The sequence below is a fragment of the Aotus nancymaae genome, unplaced genomic scaffold (genome assembly GCF_030222135.1).
Source record: "Aotus nancymaae isolate 86718 unplaced genomic scaffold, 86718_ANA_hifiasm-v0.15.2.pri h1tg000019l, whole genome shotgun sequence".
Classification (NCBI taxonomy): domain Eukaryota; kingdom Metazoa; phylum Chordata; class Mammalia; order Primates; family Aotidae; genus Aotus; species Aotus nancymaae.
In genome coordinates, this window is record NW_026988431.1 from 61,119,913 (window position 1) to 61,140,141 (window position 20,229).

General features: G+C 47.0%; 1 protein-coding gene across 1 annotated transcript in view; it reads right to left on the reverse strand.

Annotated features, from left to right (window-relative positions):
- The window catches only part of SLC7A14 (solute carrier family 7 member 14), a 114,967-nt gene that overhangs the window by 18,604 nt on the left and 76,134 nt on the right, over positions 1–20,229 (reverse strand). Inside the window, exons 4-7 of the mRNA XM_012476629.2 lie at positions 19,597–19,814; positions 7,277–7,423; positions 4,464–4,672; positions 1,528–2,405 (exon numbers count right to left, since the gene is read on the reverse strand). Of these exons, the coding sequence (XP_012332052.2) occupies positions 1,528–2,405; positions 4,464–4,672; positions 7,277–7,423; positions 19,597–19,814 (1,452 nt within the window). The remainder of the gene's footprint in view (positions 1–1,527; positions 2,406–4,463; positions 4,673–7,276; positions 7,424–19,596; positions 19,815–20,229) is intronic.

Here is a 20,229-nt window from a genome sequence, read left to right on the forward strand (position 1 = left end):
TTCAAGCGATTCTCCTGTCTCAGCCTCCCGAGTAGCTGAGATTACAGGCAAGCGCCACCATTCCTGGCTAATTTTTGTATTTTTAGTAGACATAATGTTTTGCCATGTTGGCCAGGCCAGTCTAGAACTCCTAAACTCAGGTGATTGCTTGCCAGGCACTGTGGCTCACGCCTGTAATCCCAGCACTTTGGGAAGCAAAGGCAGGCAGATCATTTGAGGCCAGAAGTTCAAGACCAGTCTGGCCAACATGGTGAAACCCCATCTCTACTAAAAATACAAAAATTAGCTGGGCGTGGTGTTGCTTGCCTGTAGACCCAACTACTCGGGAGGCTGAGGCAGGAGAATTGCTTGAACCCAGGAGGCAGAAGTTGCAGTGAGCCATGATCAAGCCATTGCACCCCAGCCTGGGTGACAGAGCAAGACTCCATCTTGGAAAATAAATGAATGAATGAGTCTCTTTGGCCTTGCTCGGGCTAAATGACTCATGCGTGTTTGTCTTGCCTCTCCTTTAGGCAGGGGTTAATCTTCTGTTCCCCAAAGCTTCTAAGTATCCTCTTTAGAGACCCTAGGGTTACCAAGTTGTACAGGGGACATACAAATAGTGACTAAGGAACTTTAAAATGAGTCTTCCCTTAAACTTCTCAAGTTATTACTACCATCAATCCCTCGCCACCTCATGGACATCAGAGATTGTCCTAGATGATAAACATGTACTACAAATACAACAGAAATGGATCACAAAGTAAAATTAGAAATCTTAGAAAAGGTACGGGACTTCTTGAAGTCCATGAAAGTGAGTTTAGAGAACAATTTGAATTCACACCCAAAATTGTGGACGATTGAGGACCTAGGAGAGTCATATTGGTTACTGACAGCAGGAGAGAGAAAATCAGTAAGGATGGTGGCATGATGGCTACTTCCCAGTGAGTGATCAGGATGTCAGAGGATGAAGAAAGAAAGGACCTTGGGAGAAATGAAAACCTTTTGAATCTTTTACAAAAGTCAGTATGAAGTGAGCGATGTTAAATGATGCCAAAAAATCCACACTTAATTCACATGTTGTTCATTTAAAAATTAGAGCATAACTGCTATTTCAGTTTAATTTTGAGAAATCTAAGATAATTTTTCGTATTTTTTATTTTACAATTCTTAGTTTCTACGATAAAAATTCCGACCAAATGTCCCCACCCCAATTAAACTGTGGTATTTTTGTCCCCTTAAAAATGTGGATTCATTTTAAGTGGACTTTTTCTGGCATTAATTATCCTAATATAGAAAGAATTTTTGGTAATTTAGTAAAGTGAGGGATTAATCACCATCATTTTTCCAGAACCAATGACCAAGACCATTACAGGCAGAAAGGGAACAACTGGCTTTATTGACTCTCATGCAGAACACAAGGGTCCATAGAACCAGCCAGATTTCTCTAGGGATGGAGTTGCTTAGTCCAGCTAGGAGGTAATTTTCGGATACGCATGCCTAGGACCTTCAAAGGGACCTCTCAAGGCTCCAGAGGAAGTTGCTTACCCACAAAGCACCAGACCGCAAACCGGATCCACGTGATGGTGGAGAGCTTCAGCATGAGATAGATGTTCACCAGCATGGCAAAGGCAGGCACAAAGGGCAGGCAAGGAGCCATGTAGGGCAGCTTCTTGGGGTTCTCTGGCTGCTGCAGGATCACAAACACCAGGGTGCTGATCAGCAGCACCATCAGAACAACCAGAAGGATGGCCCACCAGCTCTGCCCTGAGATGTAGTCAGAGCCAAAGATGATGAAGGAGCAGAAGATGAACATGAGGATGAAGAGCAGGAGCACGCAGATGGTCACCGTGTGTCCCGTCGCTGCCGTGGGCCGGTCCATTTTGCCTGGAAGGCCCAGCCGGATTCTTGTGGTGTAATAATGAGGCCCGATCAGCTTCTTTAACTTGATGAGATAAATGTTTTCAGACTCATCAGCTTCTATGCCTGTGGTCATGTCCACGGTGCCGTAATTGGGGTGGCTGACGTTGTAGGTTGACTTGTCTGATTTCCCTATGAGCATCTCATTGTCTCCCAGGGATGGTAAATTCTTGGCCCCACATGTGTTGGTGGCTGGGCCAGAAAACTCATCCCCTTCACTCACAGGAGAACAAGCGTCCTTCTCACAGTCAGCCAGAATGCCCTCCTTCTTCTTGGTGTGCTCTTCAGACAAGAACTTGACAAAACCGTCGATGTCACTCTCGGGTTGGTATCGAAGGAGCAAGACACAGACAGAGACCAAGGTGTAGGCCAGGAGCGTGCCGATGGACATCATTTCTATCAGGTCCCTCAAGCTGACCAACAGCGCGAGCAGCGCTGCCAGGAAGCCCGACACGATGCAGGCTACCACCGGCGTCTCTGTGTAGGAGCTGACGTGAGCCAGGAACCTGCAGGGGCCGTGTGAGCAGAGGGTTAATGGTGGGCTACAGTGACCGATTCCAGGGAGCTGAACTGTCAACAGGCCGGCGGGATCAAGTCCTCCTGGTCTTGCTCCCCTCATTTACTTCTGCATTCGCTTCTTTAAATTCAGCTGCTATTCCCACCCCAGGATTTGGAATATAATTAAAAGAGAATTCACTTTAATTCTTTGATTTTTTTTTTTTTTTGGTGAGATGGAGTCTCACTCTGTTGCCCAGGCTGGAGTGCAGTGGCGTAATCTCAGCTCACTGCAACCTCTGTCTCCCGGGTTCAAGCGATTCTCCTGCCTCAGCTTCCTGAGTAGCTCGGATTACGGGCACACCACCACGCCTAGCTAATTATCGCATTTTTAGTAGAGACAGAGTTTCACCATGCTGGCCAGGCTGGTCTCAAACTCCTGACCTCATGATCGGCCCACCTCAGCCTCCCAAAGTGCTGGGATTACAGGAGTGAGCCACCACGCCCGGCCTAATTCTTTGATTTCAAGGCAAACTTCTTTAGTAAAGTCCTAATCATTATGTAATGGGAACGGTTGATTGAACCTAGGAGGTCTGTCTTTCAGCGATCTAGGTTGAAGCCCAAGCTCCGTGTGAAAAAGTGATGGTTGGAGGAAGTCATGCACGTGCCTGGGGGCCCTCCTGACCTGTCAACTAGCATTTTAGCATCCTAATGGAGCTTGTAAGAAATATATATATTCTCAGGTTTCACCCAAGACCTTTTATACCGGAATCATAGCGGGGTGAGGCCTAGCAAATTGCTTTAAAAGACCTCCAGAGGATTCTTATTTATGCCAAAGCCTGAGACACCACCTATAACGAAAGTTCATGGGTTTAGTTGGCACAATAGCATAGTAATTGAGGAATTGTGCTCACAGGTACCGGCTTAAGTCCAGCTAGTTGCTGCTGAAGAGGAGAACAATAAGAGAGGCTGAATGGCACATGCAGCAGGCTCCCTTTCCCCTCCTCTCTCCTCCTGGTCCCATATTTTTACGATTCACACGACCCGTAATGTGCTTGAAGCCTAAGTATCTTTCCTCTTAGTTTCTTTGACAGCAGAAAAATCTTTTGGATGTGTGAAGCTGCCACACCTCCATCACCCTAGGCCCTTCTTGATCTCTTTAGCAGCCTAAACACATCAGCTCTGACCTGGTGATGGCTTCAGAGGGTATGCAGAGACAGAGTCCCTGAACCAGCCCCCTCTGCACACCTGAGAGCTCCTTGGCCTCCACAGGTCACTCCTTCTCAGCAGGCCCCTCAGGCTGGAAACAGAGAGGAGGCCACATCCCTTTTTTACCATGGGCAGATAGGCCACTTCATGGCCAATGTAGGGGCAAGAACTGCCAATATAATGGTGCGGTTAAAAGTCTGGTTTTTGGAGTCGGATGTTCTGGGATCAAATCGTGACCTGCGGCTCGGTAGCTGAGGGATTTGTGGCACTTTTCTTTTTAACCGCTCTGAGTCCTAGTAGACTTCTTCGTCTGCAAAGTGGAGTTACTGTGAGGACTAAGTGGGATACTGTATACACAGCACCCAGGATACACAAATGTTCAGTTAATGGCAGCTGGTGTTGCTGCCTTTGTTAGGATTCGTTCAGAGGGTCTGAGGTACTCTTTGTTGGTTTTTTTCGATTTCAGAGGGGTTGTGGAGGGAGGGGCAGTTACCAGGTCTCAATGTGAGGGCAGGCCTAAGACATCCCTGGGAGGGGTTCTTCCTGCTGGAGGTCACCCAGTACAGCAGTTTGGCACCCATCATCTTCACAAATCTTCACACAATGTCAACAGGAGGGAGGAGGGAAGTAGGGGGCACTCATCAGCTTGCGCTGGATTAAGGGACCCCAGAGTTAAACTAAGGGGCTGCTTCAGGGCCTGAGCTCTGTCCACTCAGACTTTTCTCCAGGATATATGACAAGGTCCACAGTGCAGGTGAAAGGCACTGACATCAAAATTACAGTCAGGCTGACAGTGTGCAGACATTCTCCCTGGATAGACGTGGCAGAGCAGGACAAATTTCAGGGAGCGTAGCCCTTACCTGAAAAGGAGCCCATCACCAGCCATGGCATAAATGACCCTCGGCATCGGGAAGAGGGAGCCCAGCAAGCTGACTGTCAGTCCTGCAACCGACCCGATGGCCACTACGAATTTTGCAGCATAGAACCCATGAGCCACAAACATCTCCATGAGCGGGGATTCCGTGTCAATGGCATAATATGGCACCATCAGAGTTAAGATCATGCTCACCTGTTAAAACAAAAGAAGACAGGGCTGGAGGTACAGGGGAAGAACAGCATGGATGGAGGCCCCATGGGAGAGGAAAGAGCCCCGCCCTGGAGGCAGAGGCTAGCGTGGCAGTTTGGATCCTCCACTTGCTGGCACGTGCCTTTACTGTAGACCAGTCATCTGGCTTCTAGGCCTTTCTCAGTATCTTCTCCCCACATGTGAATTTAGTGGACTGGGCCAGAAACTCTCTGTCTCTCTGGTCCTTTGATATCTAAGGAGTAAGTCTGCAGGTATTTCAGCCCCATGAAAGCAGAGCTATCTATGCTGACAGTTCAGTGGAGAGCAGGTATTTCCAGAAGGAAGGAGCTGCAGCCAGGACCGGGCAGGGACCAGGGGCACCCTGTCCGCCGGGGCCAGGCTCTCATTTCTCTTATGCTTTCTGGTACTACAGGGTCTTATCTGTGCTCCCTTTCACTGTGAAACACCAGAGATAAAACCTCCAAAGGTGAGCGCTTAAGAGGTCTATGGCCTATTAATGTTGGAACCCAGAGGAGAACTCATGTTTCTATTTCCTTTCTCTAGCTTAGTCCTAGGAGCCAGGCAGGTCAACAAACAAATCACAGCATCAGGACAGAGTCGAGTCCTACTGACTGTATGGCTGTTGGACAATGGTGGCTTTGCTTAATCAGGAGTTATTACTGTGTGTGCTGCAAGGGTCCACCCCTAGGGAGGAGGGAGACACGAGGGAGAAGCAGAAGGGGAAAGAGAGAGCAGAGTGTCTTTGCTGTCCCCTCTATCCCACCGCCCCTCCCTCAACACTCTGCCTATGGGTGGAGAGGACAAAGCCACTGGCACGCGTGTGCCTGGAGGAGTGATAAGCTCTTGACTGGAGGCTCCCAGGATCTGCTCCCTTCACATATTATTGATCTGCCTAACACCCCTGCCTTCAGAACTGGCCATATGCAATGGAGCCACAAGTCATTTGGCCAGATATGGGGCTCCCCCAGGCCTATGAAGGCCACATTGGCATCAAGAAAGGAATTCAAAGCCTGAAGGAAAGAGGGTGGTCACATGTAGGCCATTTCTTTGCCTACTCCTCTGGAGCCAAGATCTTCCAGCAGAGCCAAGGGTCACCGGGGAGGACATGATGTCCCATCACTGCCCAGCAACCTCGTTCTTCTCATGGTGGTGAAGGGGCTGCCTGCTGACCAGTACAAGACCAAACAGCTCCTAGGGAGTGTTGAAGGCCTGTGCAATATGAAAGAGAATGTTTCCCAGTAACATAACCACTTGCAATGTCCCCTTTGGGGATGGGACAGGGTGGGCTGGAGGAGAGTGGGATTGAGGCTCCTAAGTTAGATCAGGATGGGTAAGAAGTTGGTGGATGCATAGAAGTACTCTGTGGTCGATTCTAAGGGAGGCACTGTGATGACTGACTTTACTGTGTGTGTTGTAAGGGCCCCAGCCTGGGAGGAAGGGCAGGAATGAAGGAGGAGTAGAAAGGGAAACAGAGTGTCCTTGCTGTATCTTCCACCCCGTGACGACCTCTTCGACATTCTGCCCACAGGGATCATCAGGGTCTGGACAGGGTGAAGGCACTTGCATGTGTGTGTATAGGGGAGGTGATCATTGAGGCAGCCATAGAACCTCTGGGTAGTCAACTGAATGTCTGTAAACCACGCCCAAGTTTGCTCTGTGTTTTCCTCTGGCTTCTAGAACGATCTTGTTTCGTAGCTTGCCTTAATGATCAATAGATGTGGCTTTCTTAGCTAGTGGCTAAAGATGTCTTTCTGGGAAAGAGAAACAGCAGGGCCGATCAGCGCTGCTGGCTCTTTCCTGATTGTGGTGACCCAAGTGAGGGGCCCCTCAGGACCTGAGAATGTTTGTGGAACCACACGCTCATTGGCCTGGGAGCTGATTCTCTCCTTCTCCATTGCCAGGAGCAGGAGGGGGGTGTTGGATGCAGCTGGGCTATTTCTGTGATAGAAATTCTGGGGTGGGACCTGAGAAAGCAAATTGGAAGTGTGAGGAGTGTCTCGGGGTGTGATCCTGAAGAAGTCAAGGCTGAACTCTTTGTTCTGGGCTTCCCCTAGGTCGGGAAGCCCAAAGGGGAGTTTGAGCTGGTGTGAAAAGCGGCAGCAACAGCCGGAGAGAAATGGCACTTTCCTCCCCAGATTTGAGGGGAGAGAGTCTGTGGAGGACAGTGTGTTCTCTCTCCGCTTTGCTGCCGGGAAGCTCCCAGAAGACAGAAGAGCATTGACGAATGTGCACAGAGGCCCACAATGCCTTTGCTCGCACACCCACCCGTTACTGCCAGCCTATGACCTGAGCTCCTTGGACGGCAGCCCATTCCCTGCACACCAGCCCCTGGGGTGGCAGCAGACACGAAGAGCTTGTGCGGATGGAGGGGTGGGAGTGAAGGCCAAGGCTGAAGTGAAGGTCTGGGGCTTCTCCTCTTCTTCAGTCTGGAGTCCTGATTTTTTTCTTGTCATGGGGAGTGGGGAATGGGGCTATGGCAGCAAAAGACACCAAGAAGACACAGGAAAGGACTCCTTCCTGACAGAGAAGGGAGCTCGGTGCCAGGGTCACATGGTGAGGAGGGTCACACAAGCATTTGGTACTTACAGACACATAGGCTGTCAGGCAGATGACCAGGGAGGCGGTGATGGCGTAAGGGATGGACGTGTTGGGGTTCTTGGCTTCCTCTCCAGTGGTGGCGATGATGTCAAAGCCAATGAAGGCGTAGAAGCACGTTGCTGCTCCTTGCAGTACCTGTGTGGACCATGGCATCTGTCAGACTCAGAAGGTCAGGGCAGCACCAGGGCCTTAAATGTGGAACCTACAATTGCCCAGTGCCCTGGAGACAGGACTGAGTGGCTGATGGAGCAACACGGTGGAACTCGTGCTAAACGCACAAGTTCTGATCTCCTCTGCTTTCTAGCTGTGTAGCTGTGGGCAGTTCTTTTATGATGTGTAGATAGAGATGAGAATTATGCCCAAATCAAAACAGAGTTATTCAACACATTCAAGTCCTTTGTGGAAACGAGGTTATAAGTGAATCGATATATTGGCTATCTTTACGTCTTAGGGAACTCACCTTTCTGTACCTTGTTTTCATCCAGTGTTTTCAACCTTTTGCAATCATAGGCTCTTAGACTACTTTTCGGGAATGTTTGGAAAGGTGGGCAGATACTTTTGACGTCATTGAGACATGGGTGGGTGCTTCTGGCACTTAATATAGGGGATTCAGATACTTCTGCATAAGGAAGAATTATCCTACCCAAACTGCCGTTAGTACCCCGATAGATCAGCTCCGTGATAACTTCCAGATCTGAAATGATGTGAAAGATTTTCAGATCTTCAGATATTCTGTTGTCTTCAGTGGGGAGACAGAGTGAAGACGGTTTATTTTTTGCTCCTTTGGGGCTTGAATGACTTAGTTGGGCACGAGGCAGGAGGTCAGAGTAAAGCTGGGGGGTGGTTTCCAGTTACACCTGCTGACAGCTTGTCTGCCAGGAGCCCACGTGGCTGCAGGAGTGTTTGGGGATTTATTATCTATGTCAAGATGTCAGTGAAAATCTTCCATTGAAGAGTGGCTACTTTCTTTGAAAGAATCTATTGAAGTTTAAGTAGCAGTTTAAGTAGTTTCCCGCCGTGGTATTTTTCATTGTTAGATTTAAGTAAAAAAGTGCCTCTTTGAATGCTTAGGGACGTCCTTTTAGAAGGACGTGTGTATGGGGTGTGTATGGGGTGAGGGTAAAAAATGCAAGCCCTGGCCAGGGGTCCAGGAAGTGAGACCCATCATAGACGGGACCATTTTATTTTTCTTTTCTCCACATTCAGTTTATAAATGATGAAAATCAAATTGTGCCAAGCTGTCCAAATCAACTTGTCCAAAATTTTCACTCTTACTTTCCCCCAGTGACTTCTCAATAAGACAAAATATGAAATACTAGAACCTGTAAGGTACATCACAAAATCAAAGATCTTCTTAAACCTCCAGAAGCAAACTTTGCTCATCTGTAAAATGAGCTGGTGTTCCTACAGTTTCTCTCAGGATTCTAATGTTCCAACCCTCTGTTCTGGGGGTTCTTATCCTGTTCAGGGCATCTGTGAATTTTGCTGGGAAAGAATTACATATGTTTTTTCACTACCTTCTAGTTGAATTAGCATTTCTTTCAGTTATGAATGTAGGTGACAAACTAACAATACCTGTGCCTGTGTCACTAATAGCAATCAGATATTTTCATTTCATATGAGAGTTGTTACAGAGACCTTGAAATATCACTTATGCTTATTACTACTTTAATATGATAGTTGTTAGACATATATATTAACATATAAATCCCTAATAGAGAAGCATATTGTTACTAGATTACAATTTAAAAATATTTATTTCTACATTTCAATATAATTGATTTCCTTTGAATTCCTATGTAATTAGGTTATTCATTTAAAAACACAATTCTCATAAGGGATCCATAGTTTTCATCAGACATCCAAGTGGTCCATGGCACAAGAAAATTTAAGAACTCCTGGTCTGTTCTAATATGTCAGGTAGAAAGAACTTTTCAAACATAAGCGGTTTCATCTCTAGATGGCTACTTTCCAGAAGAGAAGAGAGCTCCTGCTTTCCCTACAGCAAATTTTTTGTACAAGGTATAGAAAATGTCTTTGGCCTCCAGACAAGGAGAAAAAATAGATCTCACTTCATCATACATGGATGTTCAAGGCTTGGGAATGTGCTTGTTTTCACTTATCTAGGAAATATTACTGGTCTTCAAGGATGAACGAATGCTAGACTGCAGGCTCACTAAGTAGTCCTGATCAAGAAAAGCCTCACTTTAAGACAGGTCCTGCCCTTTTGACAAAGGTGCCAAAAACATACACTGGGGAAAAGACAGTCTGTTCAGTAAATGGTGCTGGGAAAACTGGATATCCATATGCAGGGGAGTGAAACTAGACCTGTATCTCTCACTACATATAAAAATCAAACCAAAATGTATTGAAGACTTCAATCTAAGTCTCAAACTATGAAACTACTAAAAGAAAACATTGAGGAAAATCTTCAAGACATTGGTCTGGGCAGGGCCGGGCGCAGTGGCTCAAGCCTGTAATCCCAGCACTTTGGGAGGCCGAGGCGGGTGGATCACAAGGTCAAGAGATCGAGACCATCCTGGTCAACATGGTGAAACCCCGTCTCTACTAAAGATACAAAAAATTAGCTGGGCATGGTGGCGCGTGTCTGTAATCCCAGCTAGTCAGGAGGCTGAGGCAGGAGAATTGCCTGAACCCAGGAGGCGGAGGTTGCGATGAGCCGAGATCGCGCCATTGCACTCCAGCCTGGGTAACAAGAGCGAAACTCCGTCTCAAAAAAAAAAAAAAAAAAAAAAAAAAGACATTGGTCTGGGCAAATATTTCTTGAGCAATACCCCATAAGCATAGGCAACCCAGTGAAAACAGAGTTATTTTACACATTCAAGTCCTTTGTGGAAACAAATGGGGTTATAAGTGAATTGATGTGCTGGCTATCTCTATGACTCAGGGAACTCATTTACCTTTTGGCATTTTGTTTTCGTCCAATGTTTTCAACCGCAATCAGAGGCTGTAAGACTACCCCTAGGGGATGTTTGGAAAGATGTTTGGAAAATCTGCAAAACACTGGTCTGGGCAAAAATTTCTTGAGCAATACCCCACAAGCACAGGCAACCAAAGCAAAAATGGTCACATGGGATCACATTAAGTTAAAAAGCTTCTGCACGGCCAAGGATACAATTAACAAAGTGAAGAGATGATCCACAGAATAGGAGAAAATATTTGTAAACTACCCATCTGACAAGGGATTAATAATCAGAATATACAAGGGGCTCAAACAACTTTCTAGGAAAAAATCTAATAATCTGATCTAAAGTTGGGAAAAGGATTTGAATAGACATTTTTCGAAAGAAGACATACAGATGGCAAACAGTCATATGAAAAGATGCTCAATATCACTGATGATCAGGTAGATGAAAATCAAAACTACAATCAGATATTATCTCCTCTCACTTAAAACGGTTTATATTCAAAAGACAGGCAATAATGATGCTGGAAAGGATGTGGAGAAAAGGGAACCTTTGTACACTGTTCTTGGGAATGAAAATCAGTACAACCTCTATGGAGAACCGTTTAGAGGTTCCTCAAAAAACTAAAAATAGAGCTACCATACGATCCAGCAATCCCACTGCTGGGTATATACCCAAAAGAAAGGAAATCAGTATATTGAAGAGATAGCTGCACTCCTATGTTTGTTGCAGCGCTGTTTACAATAGCTAAGATTTGGAAGCAACCTAGGTGTCCATCAACAGATGAACGATAAAAAAAAATGGGACATATACACAATTGAGTATGGAAAGACAAACATTGCATGTCCTCACTTATTTGTGGGATCTAAAAATAAAAACAAGTGAACTCATGGACACGGAGGCTGGGAAGGATAGTTGGGAGCTGGTGAGGGGAGGTGAGGACGGTTAATGGGTACAAAAAACGTGGAAGGAATGAGTAAGACCTACTATTAGATAACACAACGAGGTGACAATAATAATTGCACGTTTTAAAATAAAGAGTGTAATTGGATTATGTGTAACTCAAAGGATAAGTGCTTGAGGGGATGACACCCCATTCTCCATGATGTGCCTCTTTCCCAGTGCATGCCTGTATCAAAACATCTCATGTATCCCATAAATATATACCTACTAAGTACCCACAAAAATAAAAAGCAAACAGACAGGAAACAGGTCCTGCTTTGTCTTCCTTTAACATCTATTCTCCCTTCTACACACACAGACGCATATCTATATACACACAATCATGCATACACACACACACAGGCATACACACATACACATGCAAACACATATACACACTTACACATGCACACATACACTCCTCTTGTAAATCATTTAGTGACCTGGCACAACAACCAATTTGGGCAAAGCAATCTTAGAAGAAGGTGAGAGATTTGTGAACCATGCCGTGCAAGGAAGAACCGGGGACCTGGGGATGTTTAACTTGAAGAGCAGAAGACACCTTCAAAAATGTGAAGTGCCAGCAGTTGGAGTAGATGCGACGTGCACTGCAGGCTCAGCGGAAACCCTAGAGCCACGCACATGGGTGCGATTGGCTTGGTTTGGAGCATCGACTTTGCAGACTGTCAGGCCTAGGTTGACCCTGCCACATGCTAGCTTGGTGACCTAGAATAAGCTCTTAACCTCTTGGAGCCGAAGTTTCATTCTTACGTACGTGGAGCTAATAATGGCACTTAGCTCATAGTGTTGTTACAAGGATAAAATGAGATAATATAGTAAACTGCAGTCCTAGAATACGGTAGGTACTCAAAAAATATTAGCTCTTACCACCAATATTATTATTACAGTTCTAAGTTTTCCTAGAGCAGCTGACACCCAAGGGGACAAACTCTTCCTCTTTCTTCTTCTCTCCTCCTTCTACTCTCTCCCCGTCCTCCTTTTAGAACTTGACTTGTGTATACTACGTGCTACCATGTGCCAGGCACTGTGCTTGGCGATGGGGACACAGTATGAGCATGAAGTACCCGCCTTGATTTTACGGAGACTGAGCCTAGACTGCAAGATCCCAAATGCAAACTTGACTATGGTGACAAACTGAACAAGATTAATAAGCATCTGTATTATTCACAAAACACAAATGCTACTTTCCTCTAAATGAACGAAAGAAGGGATGGCAGTTACTGCTAATGATTAGCTATCAGAAGGTTGACTATGATCAAGTGGGGAAGAGAGGAAGTACACTTGCAAAGAGGTTGTCTCTTAGCCAGGATTTGCATGTGTAGAACTAGAAAGTCTGTACAGTTGAAGAAAGACTGGATGGATCAAAGGCAGGGCGTGTGGAGGTTCTCCCACATTAGGCAGTTAAGAGAAGTTATTAATCACTCAGACGATTCAAACAAAATAATTTCAGCGCGGGACCATAGGCAGTATTTAGGCAGGGTTAAGAGAGCTGAACGGGGATGTTGAGGCATCAGAGACTAGCGACAGTAAGAAGTTGTCATCCGAGGCCTGAGAGTAGGGGGTGGAATGGTGTCCTGGAGTCTGGTGGGAGCGGGAGGCATGGGGCAGAGATTCCTAGAAGGAGCTGCCTTTGTGGAGGCACAGCCTGTGTGGTGCAAGGCTGGGAGGCAGCAAGGAAGAAGTGCTCTGGCCTTGCTTTCTTCTCACCTTCTGATCTGATAATGTTTTCCATTGGCTAAATTCGACAGGAAGCAACCAGCAAGAAGCAACGTGGAGCAGAAAACAGGGCCTGAAGGGTGGAGAATAGGCCTGGGGAGTGGAGGCAAATCGAGGAAAAAGACCAGCAGACCTACCAAGGTCAAACCGAGCTTGGCCTAACAAGACATAGATGAAATAAACAGGTTATTGAAGATCATAAAATTAGCAAAAAGGGTCATCTTTTCATTTGAATTAGTTTGAATGAGCTTTTCTTCCCTGCAAGCAAATGGTCCCTGATTGGTAAATACAAAGACTCATGAAATGAAACTGTGTCTGGGTGTCTCTACCCAAATAACCACTGAAACTGTTTTCTACATCATCCTGTCCAGATCTCAGATCTGACCACTGGTGTTTATAATTAGGATAGACTTCCATGCATAAAAGCATGTGTGCGTATGGTACCTAGGGGTGAGCATCTGTGTATAAAATTGGTGGGTGAAATGCGTGAATGTGTGTTTGTGTGTATGTGTATTTGTGGGTTTATTGGTATGTTATCCTCTTCGCTTTAATATTTTGCAAAATTAAAAAATAGTATTAAAAAAAATTAGCTGGGTGTGGTTGTGTGCACCTGTAGTTCCAGTTACTTGGGCGGCTGAGGTGGGAAGATTGCTTGAGCCTGGGAGGTTGAGGCTACAGTGAGCTGTGATCGTGCCACTGCACTCCAGCTTGGGTGACAGAGTGAGGCTCTGTCTCAGAAAAAAAATACTGACCTTTTAATTTGATGATATAGCTGAGATTGCCATTCGAAGTAAACCTGGTGTAAAAACTCAGCCAGCTGATCCAGAACAGAGTTCATCCTGCTAGAGTGGCGTTGTGGTGAAGCCGCATGTGCCTTTGTTGCTGGAGGGCTTCTGCTTAATTAGTTGTCAAAAGCAATGCCATTAGTGGCCTGCTACTCAGTGTATGGGGTCCCTAAAAACTGGCCCCCTGCGCTTTGCTGATATTTGAGAGGCATTCAGACGAGGCAGCCTTCACACATTCTGCCTCGGCCAGTCTGCCGGATGCCTGGGAGATAATTAGGCACCTTTATATTATTCACTCTCTAGGCAACAAGACAAAATTCCATCTTTTCATAGCATTTTCTACCACCCTCATGCCCCAGCTCTATTAGCAGCCTGTCCTCAGTGACAGTGGGATGTGCTAATAGGTTCCTACAAATGGATTCAGATGTGGAGAACATGAAAAACAACTTTTCCTTTGTTTGGAGGCTGTCAGAATTCCCCACAAATGATTGCTATGGACCATTTTCCTGAGAGCTATTTGTGCTGGTAGAGTGTCTTATTTACTTAAAGAAAAACCGTAAGATAGTATCAAGAACAAATAACATGAAGGGAACACACATCCAACAATGTTCAAAGGCTGAAGAATTGCAGATGGAAGCAGGGGTTCAGCTGAAGGCCAGAGTTACTTGATATAGGGAAAAATGTTTGTTGTTCTTAAACTCTCAAGACCAAAGAAGCATTTGACCCAGAACGTGTAAGTGAGTAAACCATTCCTTAAGCTATTTTCTTTGGAAGGAAGTGTTTGGAGCAGGGGAAAGAGCAGGTTTATGAGTGGTCCATGGTTAGAGAATGGATTGTTCATTAACTCTTTCAAAGTCCTTGAGAACCGTGTGGAATGTCATGTAATGCTATTCTTATAAATCATCTCCCGCGCAATGGTTTCCCCCATTCCATCCTACCTAAAGCAATTGAAGAATAAAGTGGGTTGGACCTCTGCACTAGTCCCCTAGTCAGGGGTAGAGGTAAGGGCTTTTCTAAGGAGTGGAGAAGTTCATGTGTCTGTCAACCAGGCAACACACTTTTGTAGACAATTGGCAGGTAACAGAGTGAGGAATGTGTGTATTACCTTGATATATGACATGCTCATGAGACAGTGTCAGACCTTAAAAAAAATAGGATCTAAATTCAAAGTGACTTTGCTGGACTTTGGAAAAGTGACCTGAAACTGAAGTTGAGAAATAACAAGTCCAGGTCCATTCCCCAGGAAGGAAATATACTACGTAGAAATCCAAGGCCAGGCAGAGGGCAGAGAGGATGAATCAGCACCATCTTCACATTGGGCTGTTCTTTGTTCTCAGATGATACTTTTAGGCACATTCACTAGGATATACATCATCCCTGAGTTTCCTTTAGGGATAATGGAATTGCAGCAAAACATTCAAAATCCCAGCCAAACTTTTTTCTTGGCCAATGACAAAACTACTCAAGGTAGCAGGCTTGGGCTGAAATGAGGACAGTGAACAGAAGTGCAAAAAAAAGTTAACCAGCTCCATGGCCCCAAACCCAGGAGGCAGTGGGGTAAATAAGTACTTTGGCCCATCCGGGACTGGGATCCAGTTTCAGCTCTATTACTTACCATCTAAATCTGTGACTTTAACTTTTCTAAGCTTCAGTTATTTGCATGTAAAAGTGAAAATCTCTGTACTTATTTTGTAGGGCTGCTGTGAAGATTAAACGTGTACATAAAAGAGTTTGTCACAAAGGAAATGTTGAATGTTAGGAAAAGCATCCTTCATTTCCTTCTTATGCCTGACTTCTGATCTCTTAGGAAAGTTAGTGAGAACCCAGGATATATAAGTGGGGTACCCCAAGGTTGCCTTGACTACCTTCTTCCTTGATGAGGCAGGCTCCTAACTGAAGAAGGCTGTAGTGCCCCTGAGAAGGAAAGGGAGAGCATCAGAAGGATAAAGGATGCTAAAATGTGCTTCCATCTCCTTCAGAATGGATAAAGAACATTTATATACAGGATATTAACTCCTTCCAGTCTTTAAGTGGGGCCTAAACTAGAGTGTATGCCATTTGGGTGAGCTAATAGGAGGATTTTGAAAATTAAATATCGACCAAGTAATTAAGAAGAGTTTTAGAATTGCATTGACAGGATGTCTTCATAAACAATGTGTATTCAGCCTGGGTCAGTTGAAGATAAGAAAAGAGACGACTATCTCTTAATGTTCCTCCAAGATTCTGTGACTTCATGAAAATTTAAAGGAAATATAACATGTGAGATTTATTACCTTACCACTTACTAAAGAAGGCTCAGAGAGAATGATCATAATACACAAGGTACTCTACTGGTAGAAAGGGCTTTGGAGTCACACAGATCTGGGTAGGAACCTCAGCCCTGGAGTTGACTAGCTAACTGAGGTAAGGTCAGATTCCCAGCCTCCATGAGGATTCTCCACTTTTAAGTTAGGGATAACAGCACCTGCTTTAGAGTGAGATGCTATTCGTGGAATTCAATGACTGGCACCCAACAGGTAGTCAGTAAATACTAGCTCCTTCCTCGTGTAGTTTTTTGAGACAGAGTCTCCCTCTATTGCCCAGGCTGGAGTGCAGTGGTGCAATCGTGGCTCACTGCAATCTCCACCTCCTGGGTTCAAGTGATTCTCCTGCCTCAGCCTCCCAAGTAGTTGGGACTACAGGTGCACGCCATCACGCCCAGCTAGTTTTTTGTATTTTTAGTCGAGATGAGGTTTCACCATATTGGCCAGGCTGGTCTTGAACTCCTGACCAGGTGCTCTGTCCACCTCAGCCTCCCAAGGTGCTGGGATTACAGATGTGAGTCACCACACCTGGCCCCTGGTGTAGTTTTAACTATTGCCAACCATAACAAGCTGCACATAAAAACATCCAAGATTTTGCTGTTTTTTGCAAACATGTGTTGCAATTAATTTTGCCACTTAATAGATGGGAAAAACTGAAAGCACAGAAATTAATTGATGGCCAAAGTCTTACAGTAAGTCCCTGACCTAATAATTTCTTATATTGTGAAGAAAATGGTGAGAACATTTTCCTGCCACAATGAAAATACAGCTGAGGACTAAGCAGCAGCTTCTCTGCTTCTTCTGGAATCTCCGGCCGGTTCGGCCTTCCTGCCTCCACTCCCGCCTCCACCGCGTTCATCGGGGTGACCCACCTCCGGCCCCTGGGCCTTCAGCAGCCGCCCGCACACCAGCGGGCCCAGTGCCCGCACCGGTTCCTCCAGCTTCTCCCAGTGGGAAGCAGCAGTTTCCGGGGCGGCCTTCGTCACGGGGCCCAGCTTCACGGGAGGCGTCGCCGCCGTCACGGTCGACCAGAGCCCGCTGGGCCCCCGAACCTGGAGGTGGACCCAGCACCCGGGCGCGTGCACCCAGGACGGGGAGCCGATCACAGCACACGGGTCCTGGAGCAGCAGAGCAGGATGTCCTGGACGGCGGAGGCCAAGCGGAGCCCCCCGCAGCAGGCGGCTCAGAGCCACGCGGGACGTGCTCCGGGGCTGCATCCACGCCCGTCGGCGGCAGCCGGAGACTCGGGGCAGGAGAAGCTGGAGGCGGAGCTCGGCAGGCGCCGGAGGAACGAGCACGAGGATGGGACCCGGAAGCCGCAGACCCGGAGCACGACGCTGTCCTCGTCACGCAGGGTGCGGACGGAGCCGGAGTCCCGCCCGGGGCCGTCGGGCCGGGTCAGCGCCCTCAGGCAGCCGCACGACGCGGGCACCCGGGGGCCGCGGGCCCGGAGCTCAGGCGGTGCCGCCCGGGGACGCGGGGCTCGTGGCCGAGGTGAAGGCGCGGGGCGAGGAGCCGCGGGCGCAGCCAGGAGGCCCGGGGGGGACCCGCGCGCACGACGCCCGAGATCCGCGGGACGGACGCAACGTCCCCGGAGGCCGCCGTGGCAGACGCCGAGCGGCGCGGGGAGCCGGCCGGTAAGGACGCCGACGCCGAGCCGCCCCGGGCCGACAGGAAGCCGCCGGAGGGCGAGGAGGGCCGCCGGGTCCGGGACGCGGAGCGCGAGGAGCCGCACGGAGCCAGCAGCCGCCATGCGGGCGGCCCGAGCGCGGCCCACGGGGCCTCGGCTGCGGCCTGGGCTCCGGCTCCTTCGGTCGCGCCAGCTCCACCGGGGCCGCGGTTGTGCAGAAGTTCGAGGCCCGCGATGGGAGCCCGGTGTCCGGGCCTCTGACGTCCCGCCCGAGGGCACAGCTGCGGCCGCCCCGGAGCCCGGGAGGGAGGGAGGCCGCCGTGCGGGGAGCACAGGGAGCCGGAGACCCGCTGAGGCCCCCGGCGCGGGGGACTTTCCTGCTTGGGGACCCCCTTGCCCATACCTCCAGCTGCAAAACAATTCGATTGCTTTTTTGTTTTCTGTCCAAAATAAAACCTCAGCTCTGAAAAAAAACAAAACAAAAACAAACCAAAAAAAACAATAGAATTACAGGAAAACATTCCTTCTTTTCACTCTTGTGATTTACTGTTTCTCTTATAGGAAAGGAACAGTTTGTATCTTAAGATAATAAAGATTTGGGGATCCGGATTGGGGCCAACGGTGTTTCTTTGTCTCTTCTTTTGGGTTTAAGCAGTTTCGGTATTTATTCATTTCAAAGACGAGGAATGAACTTTGTAGTTCTGTTCAGTTCTTACAGATAAGCAGAAGACTAGGAATCTTGGCTTAAACTGCCTCTTTGCTTATTTCTCTGCATTGAACGGCATAGCATGGTTCAGAACAAACAGAAGCGGTTTTGAGTGTTCTCCAAGAAACATTTCTGATCCCTGGACATGTTGGAGAAAAACCAGTCTAAGCAAATGCTACAAAAGCAAAGTGGGTGGAATTCTGCGCTTGCTTTCTGCCGTCAGTCCCAGGCAGACTTACCTCCCTCCACCTTAGGTTGTTCATCTGTTCAATGAATGGCTAGGACCAGGCAACCTCTAAGGTCGCTGACAGCTCAAAATTCTCTGATTTATGTTCTACCGTGAAAAAAAAGATGGGCTAGTGAATAAGTAAACCCACAACATACGTATTTTTAGTCATCCTAGAGAAAGAACCAGGTACAACTGAGACCCACTTGTCAGTATAAAGAATTTGCCGCTCTGACCTTCCTACTTTTCTCTAGCATAAACCACACTAGCCAGATCATGGAATGAGATCTGAAAATGTCCTTTTGGTCCGGCCCACCCTCTGGCTAACCCCTAGACCACACCAGGTAGCCCCGTCTGTCATGAACTATGCCTTTGGAATGGGATTTATATAGCACAGCCCTCCATGAGTCTCCTCCTAGAGTCAAATGCTTGCATTGGAATTAAAAACTCTTATTTTCCTAGTGTCATCCCCAGGCAAAACTCATCCCTTCCGCACTGTCCCCTTTCCCCGGCCTCCTTTACTGCATTGTCTATTTTGTTCATGTTGCTCTCTCTTAGGAGATTGTAGAGATGATTCTGTAGAACTGAGCTGTTCTTGTACAGACTTTGGAGTCAGGCAGCCCTGGCTGACTGGGTTCTTCCACTGACACCGTGTGTTCAACAGTGAGCCATTTGAACTCTCTGAATGGCAGTATTATTTGTCTTTAAGACCAGAATGTAAATATCTTCCTCACAAGATTATCAGGATAATTAAATGAGATCGTACATGCAAAGCTATTAGCACAATTTTAGGCCATTGCAGGTGGCCGAAACATTGAATCTATTATTGTTATTTGTATAAAATAGGATCTTAAAAAATGCTGGTGAAACAAAAAAATAAGAACCACTTCTTCAGGATATTCCAACTAAATTCAGATCAAAAGGTGGTAAAGAGGGTGCTATGGTAATTATGGGACAGAACAGCATTTTCTTGAAAATATGTCTTAGGCGGGCTGCAGGGTAGAAGGCAGAGTGTATATGACAGGCACACCAGGTATTTGGAACAAACTTACCCCTGACCAGCCGTGGGGCAAGAACTGGCCCTCCGCCCAGTATTTTCCATTGATGAAGAAGAGGCCTGCGATCATGATGAACACCCACACTGCCAGGTTCAGCACGTTGAGGACGTTGTTGAAGCCTATGGAATTCTTCACCCCGAGAGCAACAATGATGGTCACGATGACCGCGATCAACAGAGCCAGAAGGTCTGGGTATGATTCTTCACCTTTCCCTAGAGAGGAAAGACGTGATTTGACATTGTCTAGGGGAAAGAAAGGGCCGGGCAAACTCCTGGTCCTACCCCAGTGCATCCGCACTCAGCTTTAAGAAGGGCAGTAAGTCTGTAAAAGGAAGTGTGTGTGTGTGTGTGTGTGCACGCACCTACACATCCACAAGCAGGTACAAGTGTCTATTTGCAAATGAGCAGTATTTGGTAGACAGGTAAAATGACCTGATATCCTGGACCAAAACTTGGGCTATGTGGTGTGACAATTACAACAGCACCTATGGAACCATGGCACAGAGTATTTGAAGTAGGAACCGTCCTGGGATATTTGGGATGTAGATTTAGGTCTAACATGTTATTTGAAAATTGTTTTTATCTTCATTATGGTTAATTTTACAGTCTGTAAAATTTCCATCTCATT